This window comes from Ooceraea biroi, chromosome 1 (genome assembly GCF_003672135.1).
Source record: "Ooceraea biroi isolate clonal line C1 chromosome 1, Obir_v5.4, whole genome shotgun sequence".
Lineage (NCBI taxonomy): Eukaryota > Metazoa > Arthropoda > Insecta > Hymenoptera > Formicidae > Ooceraea > Ooceraea biroi.
The window spans coordinates 1,880,617-1,901,423 of record NC_039506.1 but is presented as its reverse complement, the minus strand read 5'-3'; the positions used below and the strand labels follow the sequence as shown (position 1 = coordinate 1,901,423).

Sequence of the window (20,807 nt, the reverse complement as noted above, 5' to 3'; positions counted from 1 at the left end):
CCTTTAAATAGGTATTCAGGTATATTGTTCATTTATACAAAACTTTTATGTTAAAAAGTAGTTGTATAGAATTAAACAGAAAATAAGCTCAAATCACTAATGCATATTATTATCATATAATATGAAGTGTGTAAATTGTACATTATAGAGTAGATAGTGAACATTTGTATTGTGAATATTTATATTTTTTTTATTTTTTATAAGTTTGCATATGGTACAACGTGTAACTTTTCGGTATTTTTGCATATATAAACTATATGTAAAAAGAATTTTACAGTTTATATTGAAACATGATGTAATATGTTCGTGACAAAACAGAATATCATTGAAATTACATTTTTGTATATGAAAAATATTCCATAAAAGCAACAGTGATGCACAATAGTAGCTGTGTAACCAGCATGTGTGGTGTCCTGTAACATGTAGATTGAAACATATTTACTTTATAATTTTTAAATGAATAACTGCTCTTATAAAATTTTAATACATAAGCAAAAATCTCATATTTACACATTTACATATTTAGGGTTGAATAGTTGTAATATAATTGAGATATAATTCTTGAGGAAAGTTGTAATAGGAATGAAAGAGGATTAATTGATTTGAAATATAATTCAAATCAATTCGTACAATTGTTTTTTTATTGCGATTTCAGTTGATGTAATACTTACAGTTCAACATTCACGTTTTCTTTGGCCCAAAGATATTTTTTAATTTTTCTTTCACTTTTTCTTTCACTTTGTCTCTCATTTCTCTCACTTTTCGTACTAAATCCATCCACGTAATTTTCTTGATTTCCTGAATATTTAATCTCGGGAGATAATCTTTGAGTGATTTCTTTTTCTCTTGCTCCTTGGTTATTATTCCCTCCAACACGCATTTGCCATTCAAGCAATACTAAAAAAATATCAAATAATGAGTATAATTGCTTTGTTAATAGTAATATCTGTGTTTATAGATAAAGATATAATTTATTATAAGATATATATCTTATTGCGTTTTTCAAGAATTTCTATATGTAATACAAAAAGCAGCAACCCACCAATCCATCTCCGCAAGGAGAACCTTCCGCTGCTGGGGCTGCTGCTGTGCAATAACCCTCAAAGCCAGGATATTCACATTCCAAGCGAGTACAGACCGTAGCATCTTTCTGTAATGAGAAACTTTCTTGAAATTTTTCCAGAATAAAATTCATTTTAAATTTGTCCCAATTTGTACAATTGTTTCACAATTCTCGAGAATTTATTCACTAGTCCCTATTCATGTATGAATGAAATATCATTTAATGTTGCACTTACATTACAAGCTGGTGTTCCCGAGGTCATTTTGCACTGTTCGTTCAGAGACAGTAATTTTCCAGGCAAAACACGCGGCAATTGGTCGCCATATAAAGGTTCATTGTAAAGACATTTTGCTCTGTCCTCGCTGAAACAATGTTTTCAAATTTGTAAATATTAATTTCCGCATATGATCTCAAAAATAGAAAGTTAAGTAATAGAATACATGTTTCTTATTTTTAAGATTATGTACGCAAGTACGAGATTGCACAATACGTACTTGATAAATTTGTAGAACGCGTCTATACTGCACGTGGACCATTCAAAGCCGTTCTCGTGCAACATAAGCCCGCCAGTCATAATGAAGCCTTCATGAGCCGGACAGTCTCCGGCTCCGTTAGGATTGCCGTCGTGACGCGCACCTATCCTACAATCAAACGTCTTTTCATTATCAAACGATTCTGACGCTAATAAATGGATATTGAATGTCGTGAAAAAGAGTATCTTGTCTTTTTTACGCTTGTACGTTTATCACAATAGAGAATTAGCGTAAGCATGAATTATGAATTTATTCTTCAGTTTTCCTTTTATGTCTGTTAAAATACTTAAAATAGGTAAAAGTAGAAAGAGCGGGTACACATCGACTTACAAATGACCGATCTCGTGAGCCGCAGTGATGATACCGCCGAATCCACCGTTATCCTCGATAATTCCTACGGCCTCGGATGATTGTTTCGTTGCATTTCTGTCACATGCACCAGCCACATATGCGTAACCTGTAATTATTAATAATTAATTATACGCAGTATGAATTGATTCCTATCACTGAATATGAGAATATATTAACAGACTTACCCAAAGTTGACAGATCACAATAATCTTCAGTGAGCATATTGCACAAATCCAATCTGAAATTATGGGCAGTATCGTTATTTCATCACTCGCACTTGTAGTGAAAATTAAATTAATAAAAATATAATACTCACCGTGTCATAGATATCGCTATATCATAATAATCTGTTGGAAATCTGGTTTCACGATAGAAATAGTCTGCCATACCGCGCAGAGCACGATCTGCATCTACAGCATTTTCCGAATCTTCATGGCGATTCTTCTCCAGGTATGGAGTTGCATCCGGGTCCTGCGATAAAGTTTCATGAAGAGAGATAATTTTATTGTAATTAAAAAAAATATGTATATAAAATATATAATGGAACGTACCGTAGCTATAACTACTCCTACGATATTGAATCGAATTTTAGGTGTGGTTAGCAAGCGATATCTCAAGTCAACTCCGTTCCAAAATGAGAAGATGTATTTTACGGCCTGCTCGACATTTCCACCAAGTAATCTACAGTAAGATAATAAGTGTTTTTTACGATTTGTGATTGTGTCTCTTGATCTCTATGAGTTTATGTAACAATAATTTAATAACTTTAATAATGCTATTTAAAATATTATTAAACATCACTCTTTAGTCATTTTAATATGTTGTTTTACTCACTTGTACTCTTTGTAATCGACTACGACTAATAATTCGGGATAGATAATATTCGGAGCATTTACTTTTTTATCAGGATCGGTAATTTCTATAAAATGAAAATGTGAATTAAATTCTTATCGTATGTGGACACATACATCTAAATCGATGAATTTAGAAAGGAATATAAATTTGACGTTCTTCCATAGATATCTGTACAACTTACTGAAATCTTTCAACGGATTTGGAGGTACTTTGTATACTACATGATGATGTGTATAAGCGTATTCGTCATCGCTCGTTACGTTCTTGGTGTGAAGTGGTTCGAAAAGTTTTTTTCCTCCGTAGAGAACTTTTTGCAAGATTCGTTGCGGCAAAGATTTTATAACATATGCATCTTTAATTATTCCGTCCTGCAACATTATTAGTTTATAAAATTAGATACTATAATACATTATATTATTACAATTAAAATTTAAACATATCTGATTTGACATTTTTAGATGACTGATAAGTTGGAATTTCAAGTCCTTACCAAATGTATTTTACCATTAGGAGTAGGAGTGACTACAACTGCGCTTGAACTGTCTACATCTTGAAGCGCGACTCCTAAAGATTTCATAGCCTGTAACAAAATGTAATGATCGAATTTTTCATATCTTTGATTCCTCGTACTTGTTGATTGCAGATCGAACATACCCCAAGTACTTGTTCGTACTGTAATCCTTCGGATGCTTCCGGATTCGACTTGACGGTCCATACAGGTGTATTCTTGCTGGCAAGAATGCCTTCTGTAGGATTCAAGTACAACTTGACTTCATCATTGAATGCTTTCACCTTTACCTCGGATACATCGGAATCTTCTTGCTTCTTTGTACGATGCAATACGGGCACTACTTCGTACTCAGGTACTAAAAGTGAACAAATTAATTTTAAATTGCAGACACCTCTCCTCTCTCTCTCAGTCAATCAGTGACAATATACACATTTATTAATTTTAATATTACTAAAAAGTAAATGAAAAAGATATTACACTATAGAAATATTGTTTTAAAGATATTTCTCGAACAAAAGTTCTATTAGGACTTACCAAGATGATGCGGAGCATGAAAAACGGACATCACTTCGTCCGGCGTCATATACTCGTGAAGCTAAAAATATAGTTTTTAATTTTTAGCATTTTTATAGTACTCTTTCTTGATAAATTGATACCAAAATTGTATATTATTCTCAGCACTAAAGTTACCTTCTGGCATTGTACGAATGATACTCCAGCCAGATATAAGAGAAATATGAAAAACATTTTTTCCGAAATTTGCACAAAATTATAATTAAATTAAAATAATATGGATCGCAAACTGCGATCTCTCTCGCGCGGGAACTCAATTTTTGCAAATTCTGCGACTGCCCGACGTTTTGCGAGAGAGTTCGTAGCTCGAATAAAAAAGGGACTATTTTGCGTTCCAATATAAATTAACTGGCCAATGTTTGTTTTGCTCGCAATTATACGGCGAAACACTTGTACATATAACGATTTGTGATGAAGTATGAGCGCGATAATCAAGAAAGAATTCATACAAATTCATAATTCTTGTATGACAGCTGATATACACACAGGCACAAGGTCCGATCGTGAATTAAACATTCTGTCAAAGATCAAATTGGGAGACCGCCATTAATAATGCAATTGACGTGCCATTATGTAACTTTGCGAAAATAGGAAGAAAAATAGAGAAAACGTATATTAATTTTGTTAACAAGTTCTGATACGTGTGATGTCTGAGCATTTGCATTTGATTAAAGTACAAACGGTGCTCGAAACGAATGTGAATATATAAATAATTATTATTTTTCTTGAAGAACATTGGTCTCCCCAAATTCTTCCAGCTTCGTTATACGAGTTATGACGTACGATATGTTTACACGCTGTCAAATAAATCGTTTATCATACGCTACGCACAGCTCGTATACGCTCATATGCGTATATTTTTTCATAATTGCAAATTCGTGTCAGTTGCATATGCGACAGTTGACAAGTACAAGATAAAAAATGTACAACATACGTTGGTACGCCACGTTGGGAGTAGTAACGTCTGCTTTTGTATCATTAATCATCGATCGCCTGCAAACTATGGTCTGCTGCTACTTTATTGCAGATTTCACTTACGACAGATCCTATCATTAAAATTTCTTAAAAAACTAATGCTTACTCTTATGCAACTGCTTTTCTCCAAGATGTCACCACCTTTATCATTCATGTGCCTTTCTCTGCTACACGTGTCTTTGTATCTACCTCCGCATCTCTATCTTTTACGTTGTATTACTTAAATAACTAAATTATTTTTCTCTTCCTTTCATTTTATTTCGTTTTTAATAATAATTATTGATTACAGAGAAAATTTTCGATTTATATAACAACTTTTGTATGAAATTAGTCATTGCATCCCAAATTGCATTATACTAATTCAATGATCTGTTAGCTGATGTCGATCTGTGCTGATGTTTATCTATTATTGCGATGTTATTTATGATTGGTCATGTCGAGATACTCCAATTACCTTCGGGGTCCAACAGTCACGAAACTTTACCCAGAGCCCGCAAGTCTTTAACAGTATTTCATCGATAACGGTGCATACACAGGCAAGCAGCCACGATCCCCGTTATGCATTGTGAAAGGTAGAAACTGCTGCTTTATTAGCAACACGCCGTCTAGCCGGATGATTACACAATTACAAAATTCCTTATGTATAAAACTATTATTTACACACAATCAACGCACAATATTTTTGTCGTGATGTATATGCTGCATAGTTGTCCACAGAAAAATCGGCAAAAAATTTTGAAAGCATTTCTATTATTTTAGAAACGAAATTCCTGGCTTTTAAAATCGAGTTCTTATCTGTTTGCTCAATTCAGCTGTATCTGCGAATAATGATGTGGGCACGTAAAAAGCAAGCAAGAAAATTACGTATTACCCGTCAGTATCACTTCGGTATCGCCAAGTATAACAGTGAAATCTCTTTACGAAATTCTCATCTCGGTCGATTGATCTTGTGAGACTATTAGAAATTTGGTTGCGACGTGATAGACAGGGGAACGGTAAAAACAGTTTCCGGGTTTCGTTACCGAAATTTACCGGCGGCTGACACGAAACGAAACATGAGCAGGCATCTAATTTTTGCTGTTGATTACATTAATAGCCCGATTTCTGCAAAAACGCTTCCTCTGTCGGTCACGTGTTGGCACGTGAACGTGCGCGTCATTCATCAGAAAATGCAAAACGATAACAAGATCAGCCAAATTACGTAAAAGCAGCGGAAAGAAGACGAAGAAGAAGCCCCCCCTGGGAGATTTCTTTTTACTTCATATCCAACATCGCGAACGAACGCGTACTTTCACTTTCGTAATTAACGTGGATGACTTTAACGGCGATGCTTGCATGCGCTCCTAGGTCGAATATATCCGACGGAAGGTGCAAAAGAGGAATCCGTGTCTCCCCGCATCGGTAGACCTCACAAAAGCTTTGATTGATCCTCCATCCTTGACGCGTTCGCGCAAAACGCTTGCCTCTGGTTTTCCATCAATGTCGCGATAATCGCAGCTGCTCCGGAATAGTATAGTCTGGCGCCGAGTTACGTTTCCGCGCTGTAATTCTTGTAACAGTGGCCTCGGATTTCCTGCATCTCGCTTAGCTTGGATAACATATAATAACGGCTGTGATACAAACCGGTGGATAGTCGATTTCACTTTTAGCCGGACTTGTGCCAAGGAGCCGCTGCTGCATCTCCTCCTCTCCACATTTCTTCTCTTGCTCACTGCTGCTGTATCTCCCTCTCTCTTTCTTTTTTTCGTTCTCTCTTTCTCTCTGCCGATTGACTAGCGTTCGCCTTGTCCTCGTCCCCGCGCGATCAGTTCCGTCGAAGCCTCGTATTAGGTTTTCTCACCGTCGTGAGGATAAGAATTTACTGTGCGCGACGATTCCACCAACCGCGGAATCGACGCTAAAATCTTGGTCGCATCGCCACGAATTTATGCGACTCTCGAAGAATCTTAATTCTTTGTTTCCATATACAGAAATCATTCGAGTGTAAAATATACTGAAAGTCGCGTGACTATGCTTGTTATTTTATCTGAATAATTATGCATACAAGTAGATTGATCTCATTTGTAACTTTAATAGTTTTTTCTTCATTCTTTATACGGATGTGAGATTCAATGGTTGTGAGATGTATTCCGAATGTCTCGAGAATGTTTCATCATATTTTATTTATTAAAATCTATTTATAAAAATAGATATCAATTCCTAGATTTTTAGGAAAATAGACTCTTGTAGTGTTTTTCGTTTTTGTATAAAACATTAAATTATTTATGTTGGTGTATTGTGTGTGCAATAGTTTTGATTTAGTGGAAGTCATTTCGGACAAGCCATCGATCCGGTTTTGTAACGTTCTCTGACAAATGATTTTTCTCTTGCATTCGGTATAAATATTATGTAGATACAATGTTTCTTAACAAGCTGTCTAATCTTTATATCAAGAAACATATCTTGAAAATGTATTGCAAAAAGTAGACAACTTTTCAAGTATTTGTTTGCCTCTTGAGCTAACTGATTAACGTATTAAATTTGCGAGTTTGTGTTACGACACCAATAAAATCCCAATTTCTTGCAATTACATAATTCAGAATACAGAAATTACATCCATATAGCGTAGATTTCTTAGTCGAAGTATTTTCCTCGACGTATTGTCCAATGCTTTTTACGTTTGTTTAGCATTGCAGGATAGAGAATGCCTGCGACACGACAAGATCTCAAAGTTCGCTTCGGAACGTAAATCTGCGGTGGTCAGCAGGAGTGTGCAGAACAATTCGAACGCAGCGTCGTGTTACACGTGCACAACGGACAAACGCGATATATAGGTTTACGAAGTTAAAGCAGAAATTAGGAGCGAACCGTGTCCCCTTTCTCTTGCCAAGCCAAGCGTGATATAAAATACTTTCCCTCTCGCGCGCGCGAGACGGGACGGGAGCTCAGAGTCGAGCGCTCGAGAGAGGCTCGATGTAGCCAGAAAGAGAGAGAGAGGGAAAAGAGAGGAAGAAAAGGATAGCACGGTACAGAGGTAGAACTGTGCCCCGCGAGAACGGAAAACCGGAAAACGATCACCGCTAAAGCCCACGCTATTTCCCTACCACTCCGCGCCTTTTTTTTACCCTTGCACCTTTTATCCGCGGCGCCCCCCCCCCCTCCCGGTCACAGCACCCTCGTCATTGTGCCGGCTCAGCTCGTATACGAGCGGCTCCTCGTATAGCTGTATCTTTCCCCGTTTAAGTACGTCGCGTCAGTCCGCGTTTAAGATTGTGAGCCTCCGCCGCCAGGCCGCTTCGGCGGAGCCGGTCACGCGAAGTATAGACACGCTTCCGGCTGAGAAGCCTGCATGCAATCCCGCGATCCCGCAATCGTTTCCTTTCGCATAACGAAGACCCAAGTTATCGCGCATAGTCCATGATGCTAGCCAATGTTGGATCTGTCTGACACTACCTGGACTCATGCGTGTCTAGGGCGACAATCTATCATATTTTTTTGACGCAACACGCAAATGAATAAATTGACCCAGACCCAAGTAGGTTTAGGGGAAGCTCGTCGACCCGCGATTCGCCCTTTTGAGACGCGAACGATCGTGCTTGGAAAGAAATCTTTCAATTCGCCATGCCATTTTACTCGTTGCGCAATGTTGCAAGCGACCATCCAGCCGCGGATGTAATCCGTAGATAACTCGTTTTGTGGAAAGCTGTTGATACATATACATATATATAATTAAAGTTCCGCGATGCTGATTCGACATTCTCCTCCGACAGTCCGTTACGCGATCCTCGTATCCCTCCGATTTAATGTAGTTCACTCTCTATTCAGCACCTCGGAATAGGAGTAACTGTGTTACTCGTCGACTTGAAAGTAAAAGGACGAACGTTCTATATCTGTAGTACACACGTAAAGTTTCCTCTCTTCCGCCGCCAGGTCAACGTATGACATTGTTCCCGTTTCGCGAACAATGGAATCACAAAATATCCTTTTTCGATGCATTAGCAGCCGTGCTAATCAGGCGTGTTTCTCATTTGAGGAACTGGTGCCTCTGTTGAAATTACCGCATGCACGCTAAGGGCAATCAGAAATATAATGAGAAATACATATTCCTTTCCGTATCGCCACGTGCGCTTATTACCGAACTTGTCTTATGCGGACAACAGGCGTGTTGACGCTTCGTTTCGGTAATCTCCCGCCGCGTCGTGGCGCTGATGGACTTTCCCGATTTTGAAACGCGGCGCGGCGGGCAGTAGCGTAGCGCGGCGCCAACGCGCATGCGCCGTCCTCTCGAAATTTCATTCGATAGTCTCGAAAGAGCGTCGATCTGAAAAGTAATCGTTCCTGTACCAAACGTGGCCGTTCGAGCGTGATAAAGAGAATCCTACTTGTTACCGTTACTTGAGGGAACCTCCGCGTTTCGGTGTCGGACATTTCCCTCCCTTTGATCGGACACCACTGGCGCGGTGTGACGACGGTGACGGTGACGGAGACGGCGCGCGCGGCTCGGCTCGGTTCCCTCGCGAGCGGACGGCCTTCTCTTGCGCGTGCACGGCCGTGTAACGATCGCGATCGCGTCCAGCTCCGCTCCAGCCGAGAGCTCGCTCGGTCTTCCCCACCTTCTCCGACTCTTGCCACCCGCCGACGTCGACGGCCACCGTCGTCCGCAGTTACACCGAGTCCGTTCGCGCATTCGCATTAAATCCGAACCCGCGTGGCGCGCGTGTCCACCGTAACACCCCCTCGCCATCGTAAACACGCCGACGTTACCCTCGCGGGGGATCCTCGAACACCGCCGCGCGCGCGCGATCGGGTGCGAGCGCGAGCGACGTGTCATCGTCGTCGTCGTCCTTCGACGTCAGTCGGTCCCTTCGGTAGGGTGGTAGGTCATCGGGAGAGGAGATGCCCGTTGTCGTCCGCGAGCATCGAGAGGAAACGTCGTGTGACACGAAACGCGCGTCCGGAGATTTCAGCGGGTAACGACCATTCAGCAGGATACGGATCGAGGGATTGCGAAACCGCTGATTGCGATCACCAGCACGGTGAGTTGGGACCTCGTCGCAGTCTGCTACACGGACACGGTTAAATTGTTCCCGCGACCCGGGAGGTTTACACCGTTTCTACGTGTACCTCTTGCTTTTTCCTTCCGAGATGCCGCGCGTCGTATCGGTTTCGTCTTGTCTCGTAGCGCGTATCGACGCGCGTACGATGCACCTTCTTGAAAATTGAATTCTTGAGAATTAAATTCGTGGAAACTGTATTTCGATTTGTAATTGGATCGTCGCTTGTTTCTTCCCTCGACAAATCATCCGCAAACGACACGTATCCCCGCGAATATCCTGAAAAGAAACGCAGGTTCTAGGCGAGGGAAGCGATCTCGTAAGGACACTTCCGCGTCTATGTAACGCGATATCGATATCGACGGAGAAAGTACGCGCGCGCAACACGTTGCGCGCGTGGTTTTACGTCGTCGCGTTCTGTGATTCGAGAGTCGCGCCTGTATTGTGTATCGTGAAAAGCGGAGCACCAGTGAAACACGAATTTCATATGTACATTTCAATAATTCATGCGCGTGGGGAAACGAAGAGCGTAAATAATTCGGTTTTCCTAGCGCGAGACAATTTGCCTTCCAAGGTAAGTTGTAAAACGAGTTCTAACCTATCTGTTACTCGATTTATCACAAACTTTCGAGATTATTAATTAACAAGAGAAGCGCGATCGTGTAGAAAGCAGAAGGAAACTTGTGTATGCAATTTTTACTGATTTTTCTTTCGATTTTTGGTCGATTAGATTAATTAATCGCAATTGATAAACGCGCAAACGAACGGCGCGAGGCGCGCTTCTCCTCTCCACTTTTCGGCGCAGAAGGCGCGCGCGACTTTTATATTTCTGGCTGACCGTCGTCGCGGCTTTGCGTAACTGGGAGGACGAGTTTTTTTAACGACCATTCTTTTTTTTTCCTCCTCGTTTAATCGAGTTTTGTATCCATTCTGTTCATGTCGTCCGACCAGTGGACGGACGCGAATAAAAAGCTCGAGTTTTCCTCGACTTCTTGCATTCCGACATCGGGGTGTCTTCAATCAACATTCAAAACACAAATTCTCCATCCCCTCGCGACGATTTCGAGTCGGTATCCGGTCCCAAATCGTTCCTTTATTATTCCAATTAACTGCGTACTCCCCTACTTTGCCCTAGTCGGCATCTGCAAACCGGTTTCCGCGAAAAATTAAACCAATCTCGGTTTTTAATCGAGTAATTAAATTTTCTGCCCCCACTTCTTGAACAAGGATGCAAAGAATCGAGTCTCGCTAGATTCCATAGTCGAGGGACCGATTTTGACGTCGAACACGAGGATCTCCTCTCTCTCTCCTGGCAGTGTATCGGTGTGCAGTGATTATACGGAAATTGATGCATACAAAATCACGCGGAAGCGAGAGAAAACAGCTGCCGGAAATCGCACGTCGATTTATCGAAACCCTTCGCTACGGGATCGACTGCACAAACGTGCGCATCGTACTGCGTGTGAGGAGCTCACTTAGACGATCCGCTCGTCATCGTAATGATGCTGAAGATCTCGTCGGCCGCAGCGATGGCAACATGAAGACCGTGATAGATCGCGCATTCGATCGACGAAGCTCCACTCCTACCAACTATAAATGACGTAAGTACTCTCGTTTGTATTTCGCCATACTTGAGCTCGCGCGCAATTCGAAATTGGTCTGATCGAATGTAGGGCAGGACTTGTTTCCAAACTGTTGTCTTAATCTCACGTCTATGAAGAAATGGAGATTACGTAGCTGTGCAAAACTGTGATAATGAGCACACAAACGTAATTTTCATCTCTTTTTCAGGTACATATTTATAAGATGAGATTTTCGAGATATGAGATATTCTTAAATCTGCGATTGATAGCGTCTGTTGGCGTTTTGAAAGGCTGATTACACTTATATAACGATTCGTTGCTGAATGCGCTAAATAATGATAAAGCAAGCGTTGCAGTTTATCACGAGTCATGAGATATACAAATTGAATGTATGCTTGGAAGCATTTCGTGCTCCAACTTTCTACATAAAATAGCCAAACTAGTCGAGTGCTATGCTCCATAGAGCATAGTGTATCCATCTAGCACAATGCTTGCGTAACGTCGCACGGATAATCCGAATAAACACCTAATTAAAACTCACGTGAACTTACGAGCCCGAGGAAGCTAACAAATGGCATTCCTGGCGACGTTGCAAAACTGTCGATGAAGAATGCAGCGAGGAATGCCATTTATCGCCTCCGCTTATTCAATCTCGCGCTTTACATAATTTCAGAGAGACGCGTTATTAGGATTGTTATCTCTGTTGTTATCATTCTCCGTTTCCGCATACTCTCGTGTGCTCGCTCGTTAACTTAGATCCGCGCGTAATAGCCGACTAATCGAATGACTGATTTTGATTTCCATGTCACTGCTACGCCGAGGAATCAAAACTACGTGCTGGTACGTGCTGGTTGGCCAAGCACGTGGTGCAGTTGCGTGGAACACGGTTGTTTGCCAAACAATCGTGCGTTTCGAATGATTCAGGTCTCTCGTTTCAAGAAGGAGAGCATCTACCTTTCATACCTTAGACCTGGTTGGTGCGTAGCGTTGAAAGCGAGATTTAATCAGCATCGTTTCTTCTCACAAGACACTGTCGTTCACAGATGTGAGAAACGTCGGTTTTTTCTATGGCAAAGGTCGTACCGCGACTTTTCGGTAGGTTTCTTTCAGAAACAAGTAGAATCTTTCATCACCGCAATCGCTGGTTATAATCGATCATGTATGTCGATAACGAACCAGCACGAAACGGAGCAGATTTTAAATGGACGGGACAAAACTTTCGTTTTCGATAGTTGCAATCTCCTCGTATGCACGAACCGAAACCGGCGGATCGACGTTGTATTACGTACACACTTATATGGCTCATACGTTGCTCTCTTATTGATCTGAGAATTGCTAATCGTACCAATTAAGCATCGTATCTCTCTAAAGTGGAAGCACTGAAAGAATTCGCGATCTTGTTTGGGAAAAAAGAACCACTAGCATCTGAGGACTTGAATGGTCGCGGAGAAAATAAGGAAACTGCAATACCATCAGCAATTTCAACTATCTGTAACAATTATACTTTTCAAATAGTTGTGTACCATGATTTTTGTTGTCTTGTTTTATTTATGGCCGTCTCTAGTCGTTATCTAAGCCTGCCTTACAAGTTTGCAGCCAGTCGATCGGAATTTCATTAGAATCGGAAAAATCGACACAATAGTCTAAAGAAATATAATAATTTCTATTTCTTGCATAACAGATGAATAATGTTTGATTGGACCGTAAATTAAATTCTGCATTCTAATTAGCGAGCATTTCAATTAGCGCATAACCTCGTATTTTTATACATTAAGGTATGATTATCTAAACGAGAGTAGGAATGGGGTTTAAATGCGCTTTAAATCTCAATTGAATTTTCTCGAGATAACTATGCTACCAAAAGTGAGTTAACTCACTTTTGCATAACACTGCGATTATAGGTTGGTCTAGCAATATGCCGTACAGCTAAAATTACTTTCTGTTTCTTTGCTCTAACGGCTGATTTAATTTACTGCCGCTTTCACGTGTGGGCAGAGCTGTTACTAATTGCGCGGAAATATTCTACGTGCCGAGTTTCCTTCCGCTCGGCACGTCGTTTCCTCGATCGCTCTGCACGAGATTTGCGGAGCTTCTGAAATCAGGGTTTCGATAGGTTGCTCGTTTAAAGTCTCGTGCCGTTCTTCGGGGAGGCACTTTCACACACGGAGGAAAGCAACGTTTTTTGATAAGTATTCACGGTGAAGTACAGTTCACGTATGAAGTAGGACACGCGAATGTCGCGTCGGGTCTCATCGAGTCCTTCAAGCGTGGATTTTACATTCGATTCTGCCGAGAAGGATGCATCGAACCGCGAGACGTTTCAATGAAGAACCTTTTCAATCCATCTCTTGTCAAGTAATCATTATTGTCGTCTATCACTCGACATCCCTCGAGACACCGTGTCAATGGGAGAAACCGCAATTGCAAACGATTGTGCCGATAATATGATAATGGAGATATGTATGATAAATGAATGTTACGTCCGGGTTCTAAGATACTTCTGCGATCACCTGCAATTCCCCGACAAGTCCGTCTAACACGTAAAGGACATCACCGACAACCATTGTTAGATAATAAGTCCACTCGGGGAAAGGTTGCGCTCGTGCCGTCTCGATTTTTTTCGTTTCTGAGATTGAAGCGTGCTATTCAGGCATCTTGTATCTTCCTTTGTTCTGCAATGATCTTTTGCAACGTTATTCCACATACGACTCGTAAATATTTTTTCTGGGAAGACAACTGTATAGTTTTTTCTCCTTCTTGTTTTTAACGTGACTTTACTTCATTCATTAATTCAGAGTCATGGGGAGAAAAATTAAATATCCAAATAGATTGTTTCAACGTAGATGGAACATGCATTTAACGCGCTTAAATTAACAATAAATATCACGTCTGGATTAAAATTACGATTCAGTAATTATTTGAAGGAAATTATTAAGAGAACGTTTGAAAAACAGTGGTTACGCATGCCAAACCACACGTGCTTCTGAGTGACAGTACGTATTAACGCAGTTTGCTATTAGATGCGTGGGGCATGAATAAAGTATGTCTTGAATCGGCAATAACTGTGATTGTAAACAAATTAAATCATAAATCGCAATCATAAATATTCTAATATAACTCCTAGAACCTTGAAAACATCAATTATCATGTAATGCGTCGATATAAGGAATATCGGCATTACTGAGGACTGTATTTCATGACGCAAAAGACTAAATATCTCCGTTTAGCTTCCGCCTGTACAGCAGAAATATCACTTAGTCTAGAATATGTCTGGATTGCATCCGGGTTACCGCGTTTCTGAGCTGGATCGGGTCGAGCCGGATCGACCGAGATCGTTTAGATGTGAGTAAATTAAAATCATCGTTTTTGCTATTACGATTCCTTCACTGTTCCCGATTACGCAACCTTGCTGCATTGCACCCGCATCTTTCAAAGAGATTGAGCATCGTGTAGTAATTTGCGGTCTCTCAGCTGCGAGTATTTTCTTCAGTATCTTTCCAGATTAATAGCCGTTGCATATTTCTCGAATATTTTATAAAAGCTCATTAACGTAAAACGTTGATAATTATTGAATAAAAACATAAAAATCACAAGAGAGTACAGCCAAAAGTATTCTTTTCGTTAATATTTAGAAATTGAGAGGGATATGTATAGGAATATGTACGACGAGGAGCACATCGGAATAACGGATAGTGTAATGATTATAAATAAAAATCGAGATTCGGGCGGTATGACTCAGATGAGTTTTGTGAAGGATTAATCGTCGAACATTCTGGTCACTGCTGGGAACTTTCGTGTGAGAATCTGCAATTCAGAAAACCGAGACTGGCCAGTCATCGTCTAACGGAACGATGTAGGTGACGGTTGAAAACGCCATTGCTGGCGAGTAGAAAATTACGTTCATAGCTCGGTACGGTCGAGTCTGGATCAGCTGTGCCCCACTCTGATCGTACGCTTGATGATTGCAAAAGTGAATCGGTGATTTCTTGAACGTCGAAAGTCCTTTTCCCGCGAGACTGAATCGCGACGTCAAATCGCAGCTCTTGCCATATTGAATCAACGTTGTTTCGTGGAAAAGAGTGAGAACCATGCCAACGCGACAGGGTTATTTCAAGAACCACGGGCATTGACCCGTGTACAAAAGTCCGGCAGTGCTAATCCCATAGCGCATTAGCGCTCATCACAGATAACGATTAAGGTCGGTTATTGATTTAGGCGCGTTTAATTAACGAACGAAGGAATTTGAAAAGATCGAATCGTTCTCGCTAATTTGCATGGGTTTAAAATTCTTCATCAGCATCAGCATATGAAAGATCACCCTCATAATGATAATGTATGCAAATACTTTGTGGCAAAGCCATAGATGTTTTGATATATATATATATTTTTTTTTTATATGTATTCTTTATGTTATATTTAACAATTTTGCTGCAGTGTTCTATGATATTAAAGTTGCAAAATAATTAAGATTTTCTCTTTTCCGTTTATCAATTGTAAATGCGAATCTTGTCACATACTTTACCATCATGAACTTTACCATCATGTTTCTCACGTGTTTACTGGAGTATCCGATAGAGGCATGCTATAAAATTAAGATGAGGCCACGTGTGAGAGAACGTGTGAATGCGAAAGAGAGTCGTGCAAGTAATTACCCGACTTATCATCGTGTTTATTTTATCGTTAATTAAATTAACGATCAACACGAATAGCGAGAAGAGAGAGACAAGCATGTGTTATGACGCACGGAATAATAGAGATGAGATGATAGGATGAGATTATAGAAATACAGTAAAATGTCGGTTTACGGGTATCTAAGATCACAGATGCCGGTGTGTTCCATTAATAAAAAAGAATTTACTTTCAATTGCCATAGCATTGACTCCAGCGCTCACGTGGAACACCACGTGAACGTAGGTGGTGAGAACGGCCGTTCTAAAGAGCAGCGTCTCACCTGCAATTAGGGATTTATGATTGCAAATATCTAACATTATGGCAAAACGGAGACCTTCGAGTCGCGAGCGATGATTCCTCGGTATATTTTTGCGATTTCGACAACAGATGTGTTTTTCTCTCTTTCTCTTACGAAATTTAATCCGCCCAAGCTTGTAAAGACTTTTATTTACGGTGCAAATTTTTTTGCAAAATGATAAATACGATCTTTCAATTATTCAAAATAATCGTGCACAGATGATTTCGTATCTTTACGTAAATACTGTTTTCAGAGTGAAATACAACTTTTTCAAAGTTATCAGTAGTCGTAAAGCACCGCGTCGCGATATGAAGTGCATCTGTTTTATGGATTTCGCGCGCAAAAGCTTATGGAATATTCATTCATTTTCTTCACACTTCCATCTCTTCTTCTTGTGCCCGTATCGACAATCTCAACTATATATTATAGTTTACTTGGTTCTCTTTTTGTTTGTGTCTCGACGCGACGACTCTCTGTATTTCCCTTCTTGGCGTAAATTTGTAATTTTATTCATGAATATGATCAAAAAATGAAGAAAGAAGAAACATGATTTTCTTCTTTCTCATTTTTTTTCTGCAGGTTTGCATTTAGCAGGATTTAGATAAATAATTACATGTCGACTTGTAGATGGATAATCCATATATAGAATACTCTGAAAGCTAATGGCTCCCGTGCAAAGACGACATATTGACGTGCTATATTGACGAATCAATTATCGGCCCGTGTAATCCTGTTTGTGGTATCTGCGGGTCAAGGATGACGACGATGTCCACGACGAAGACATCATCGGTGACATCGTCGTCGTCGTCGTAGTCGGCAACGATGATTCTTGCACAGCGTCGTGTGCGTTGCTCCTTGCGCCTCGGCGTAGCGCCGATACGGTGAAAGCTGATATTTTGTAACACGCTCCTGCTACTCCGTTCTGTTCCGTTCCATTCCATTCCATTCCGTGGTATTGCCCGTTGCAATCATTCGTTCGTTCGTTCGTTCACTCGTTCGTCCATTCGTTTGTTCATTCGTTCGCTCGGCTCGGCTCCTTCAGCGTATACGCTCGAGTCGTCTCTCGTAATCAAATACAAGAACCCAGTGCCTGCAGCACAATGGTAGGCGCACCCAGAATACATTTTTCTCTCCTCGTCCATGTCCCGCGAGATTCTCATTTCGTAGTGACAACGCGAGACAGTTTGCTCGTACGTACGAGATCGCATGTCGTATGGGGAGGTATGCATGCAAGTGCTCTTGGATGCAAGTGCGGAGCGACAAGTCAACGGGAATGTAACGCACGCGAATAATGGTAGGGTAAAGAATGAGTCACCTGAATAAAAGTGGAGCAAATATCGCCAAGAAAAGTTGCAGTATAAAGAAAGACCGCAATTTATTGTAACTTTATATAACATGTGTCATGTAACTTATTTATCCCCCGTGGATGGTTTGTTATTCGAAAGTACATAAATAAACGCATATTGCTAAGTCATTTTTTCTTTTTTTAAATATTAGGTGTCAGAAAATGTGCTTGACCTTGACACTTTCCACAGTGCAATCTTTTTAGCGAGACATGCCTTGAGCATCAAGTGTGAGCAGATTTCATCGGCGGAGGCTCATACGAAAATCGAAAATGTCGGTCACGCCACTAAATGAATCATTAATTAGTTTTTTATCTAGACGTTTCATAAAGTCGTTTCATAAAGACGTTTCATAAATTTGTTGTATTCGTGGCTCTGTTGACAAAGTGGACTGCCCGTAAATTAAAACCGACATTTAAAAAAGATAGAATATGTTTCCTTCGACTAAAACGAGATGTTACACCTTTAGAATTAATTAATTATCCTAAACCAAAAAATAAGTCGGCAAATATTAAAGTATTAATTTAAATCTCTACAGATAAGATGATACAGAGGTTTTAAAATATGCAGGATTGTTAATCACCTCGAGAAACGTTTCCGGATCACATGTATTGGCCGTGTAACGGTAAATGGTCCATTATTAAAAGATGATGAGATATATCTTTTTTAAAGAAAGAAAATTATTATTCTTAAAAAAGTCGTCTGCTAATATTGCCAATATAGAAATTGTGAAACCGGTGGATTCGTGAGTAGAGTGATTGTGTAACGTTAAATAACAATGTTATATAAAATGATTTCGTTTCTCCTACATATTTTGTATTTACAAAAAATTACCAAATTTAAGTTATTGGAGCACAACTCGCGTCTATTTAGTCATCTAACAAACTTTAACAGTTCAGAAAAATAGTTCAAAGTCAAGACAAAAGTGTTAATTTGTTGTATTAATACTGAGACGTGAATTGCAATTTGCGCACGACAATTAATTAATTGTACCTCGACATGTATAACGTGTCCTCGATTGCAAGAAAATCCCATATGTCACACTTTGCTGTGTTATATTCCCTTCGCTGGGAACAATCGCGTCAAGCTATTTTCTGCACTTGAGACATGTGATCTCATTAATGTAAATGGAGTTCAAGTATCACATAATGGTTTATAGATATTACGGATATCTGTCCATGCTCAATCATGCGCGGTAGATCTATGAGGGTCGCTGTTTTTACATGGACAATTTTGTTCCACGTATTTTGCTATCTAACAACCTCAATGTTGTATGCTATAGCATACAACATATGTATACATATCACAATGAAATGAGTTGAGATATGATCCTTAACTCGTAGAAATGCGCCACGTAAACCTCAAAGACTTTCAATATTTTCATGTTGATCGTCTACCAAATTTTGTACGTGCGTCAGGTTACGTACCACGCGTGACTTTTAAGTCTACCATAAAGAGCTCTGAGAAAGATATCCATCTTAGATCCCCGACACAATTCGGCGACAACGGGCTTCATTCCTGTGCATCGCACGTCTCATGCATGGTTTGTGCGTGTATACAGGGTGTTTGGAAAATATGCGGCCGAATTTGTACGAAGTGACAAAGAAATTGAGAAACTAAAAGTAGTTTCTGCGAATACATATACATATATATATATATATAAGTGTCTTATTAAGCAATTATGAAAGTATTTGATCTAATAGCAAAAGATATTTCTCTATCGCGTTAGAAATTATTTGAAAGAATCTATCCAATAGCCATTGGACGGAACAGAAAAGTACTCTTAATTGTATCCAAAGATGATTATAAAATTCAGAAAAATATAACTTGTTTTATATCAGCTTAAATTCGGTATCGTCATGAATCCGATTCACGGTGTTTGAATACATGTCAAGGTTGAAAACAGTTGCATTGGTTGAAAAGAGACTCTGGTGTTAGGTTCGAAGGCACAATAACGATCGCAATTAGTCTACGCACAGGAAATTGACGAAAAAATATTGTACAACGGTCGATGGTCGGTACCGACAAGGTAGGTTTTGCTTTTTACGCGCTGTTTGTCGAATAGTGACGACGCAATTCGCCGAAACACACAAGGAAATTAAAATTTATTATTTATGCAAATGTGAGTTAATCCTTTCTCGGATTTTTGAACCTGAAGTATAGGAAAAGACGAAAATTAAAACGAATGTGAATATCAAGCGAAATATTTGAAGAACGGATATTTTCCTCTGTTTGCTCGCGCACAATTCACACAGTTGCGATTTACGTAACTTACATGATGACATTTTTTATACATTTCTGTCTCTATATTGTATGGCAAGCATATAAATGGCGATAATCTCTTATAATTTGAAACATCTTTTTTCTCAAGGACGAGATTGTTGCATTTGCCGATGAAAATTATTATTCTTGTCAGATATTCAGAAACGTGAATTCAAAGTATGCCACTTGTACCGAATGACTCTGATGTTACTGTTGTGTCATCTATGTAATACTCAATGCCATCATTGTTGTGCGGTTTGAAAACGATGTTTCATCAGGTAGTAGGTGTATCGACAGTTTCGCACTATCCTCCTAATTATAATTTGTTGGCTGAGGAGATTAAACAGTCGCGGTGTTACCATACAGGTGATACTTCTGTTTCATCATCGCGCGGACATGAGCTGTGTGTTACATTAATTGACGGACATACGGAATCGTGCAAGGAAATAATGCGACTCTATTTATGCGAAAATTCAATCTTTTCCCGTTTGCTACGCTTGAAGAAGGTGACGCATGTCTCGCCGGTATGAAAAGAACGAGATATGCGAGTGAGGCCACATCGCTTTCCGACTCGAGTCACGGTCGAAGTGAAATTGGTGTTGGGAACAGCGTTGCGAAATATGCATACGTACTTAACTCACCTACTTTAAGGATCGGTCTAGTTCGATACGGGTCAAGGTTGTTGGCATCGCAACAGAGACCCGCCACAACAACGGATCGATTGGTCACAAAATTAATCCAATTCACGGCCACAGG

General features: G+C 40.0%; 2 protein-coding genes across 6 annotated transcripts in view; one reads left to right on the top strand and one right to left on the bottom strand.

The window, feature by feature from the left end:
• Positions 1-169: 169 nt before the first annotated feature.
• On the bottom strand, positions 170-6,995 carry LOC105280281 (A disintegrin and metalloproteinase with thrombospondin motifs 1). 2 transcript variants are annotated; one of them, XM_026975224.1, is made up of 14 exons: positions 3,848-6,995; positions 3,457-3,668; positions 3,293-3,382; positions 2,984-3,170; positions 2,782-2,866; positions 2,499-2,628; positions 2,264-2,418; positions 2,133-2,185; positions 1,927-2,053; positions 1,558-1,704; positions 1,299-1,425; positions 1,043-1,150; positions 672-897; positions 170-413 (listed from the first exon to the last, which is right to left on the bottom strand). In XM_026975224.1, exons 1-13 carry the CDS (start codon positions 3,894-3,896, stop codon positions 682-684), a joined length of 1,686 nt encoding a protein of 561 aa, XP_026831025.1. In that variant the 5' UTR covers positions 3,897-6,995; the 3' UTR covers positions 170-413; positions 672-681. The 2 variants fall into 2 exon arrangements, with proteins under 2 accessions (XP_026831025.1, XP_026831024.1); XM_026975223.1 differs by having other exon boundaries at positions 170-897.
• Positions 6,996-9,267: 2,272 nt separating this feature from the next.
• LOC105280282 (venom metalloproteinase 3) overlaps positions 9,268-20,807 on the top strand; it is a 38,515-nt gene continuing 26,975 nt past the window's right edge. Inside the window, exons 1-2 of one of the 4 annotated variants that reach the window (XM_011340691.3) lie at positions 9,268-9,876; positions 11,147-11,495. The gene's annotated coding sequence lies outside the window, so the exon portion shown is untranslated. The other 3 variants (XM_011340689.3, XM_011340692.3, XM_011340690.3) reach the window with 3 other exon arrangements.

What these genes read in the sequence shown, in the direction of transcription:
- LOC105280281 (XM_026975223.1), bottom strand. Translation starts at nt 3,896, where the DNA reads ATGACGCCGGACGAAGTGATGTCCGTTTTTCATGCTCCGCATCATCTT. An exon ending in TCATGCTCCGCATCATCTTG is followed by an intron (nt 3,669 to 3,847) that starts GTAAGTCCTAAT and finishes GTTCACTTTTAG; the next exon opens with TACCTGAGTACGAAGTAGTG. An exon ending in AAATCCGTTGAAAGATTTCA is followed by an intron (nt 2,867 to 2,983) that starts GTAAGTTGTACA and finishes TTCATTTTATAG; the next exon opens with AAATTACCGATCCTGATAAA.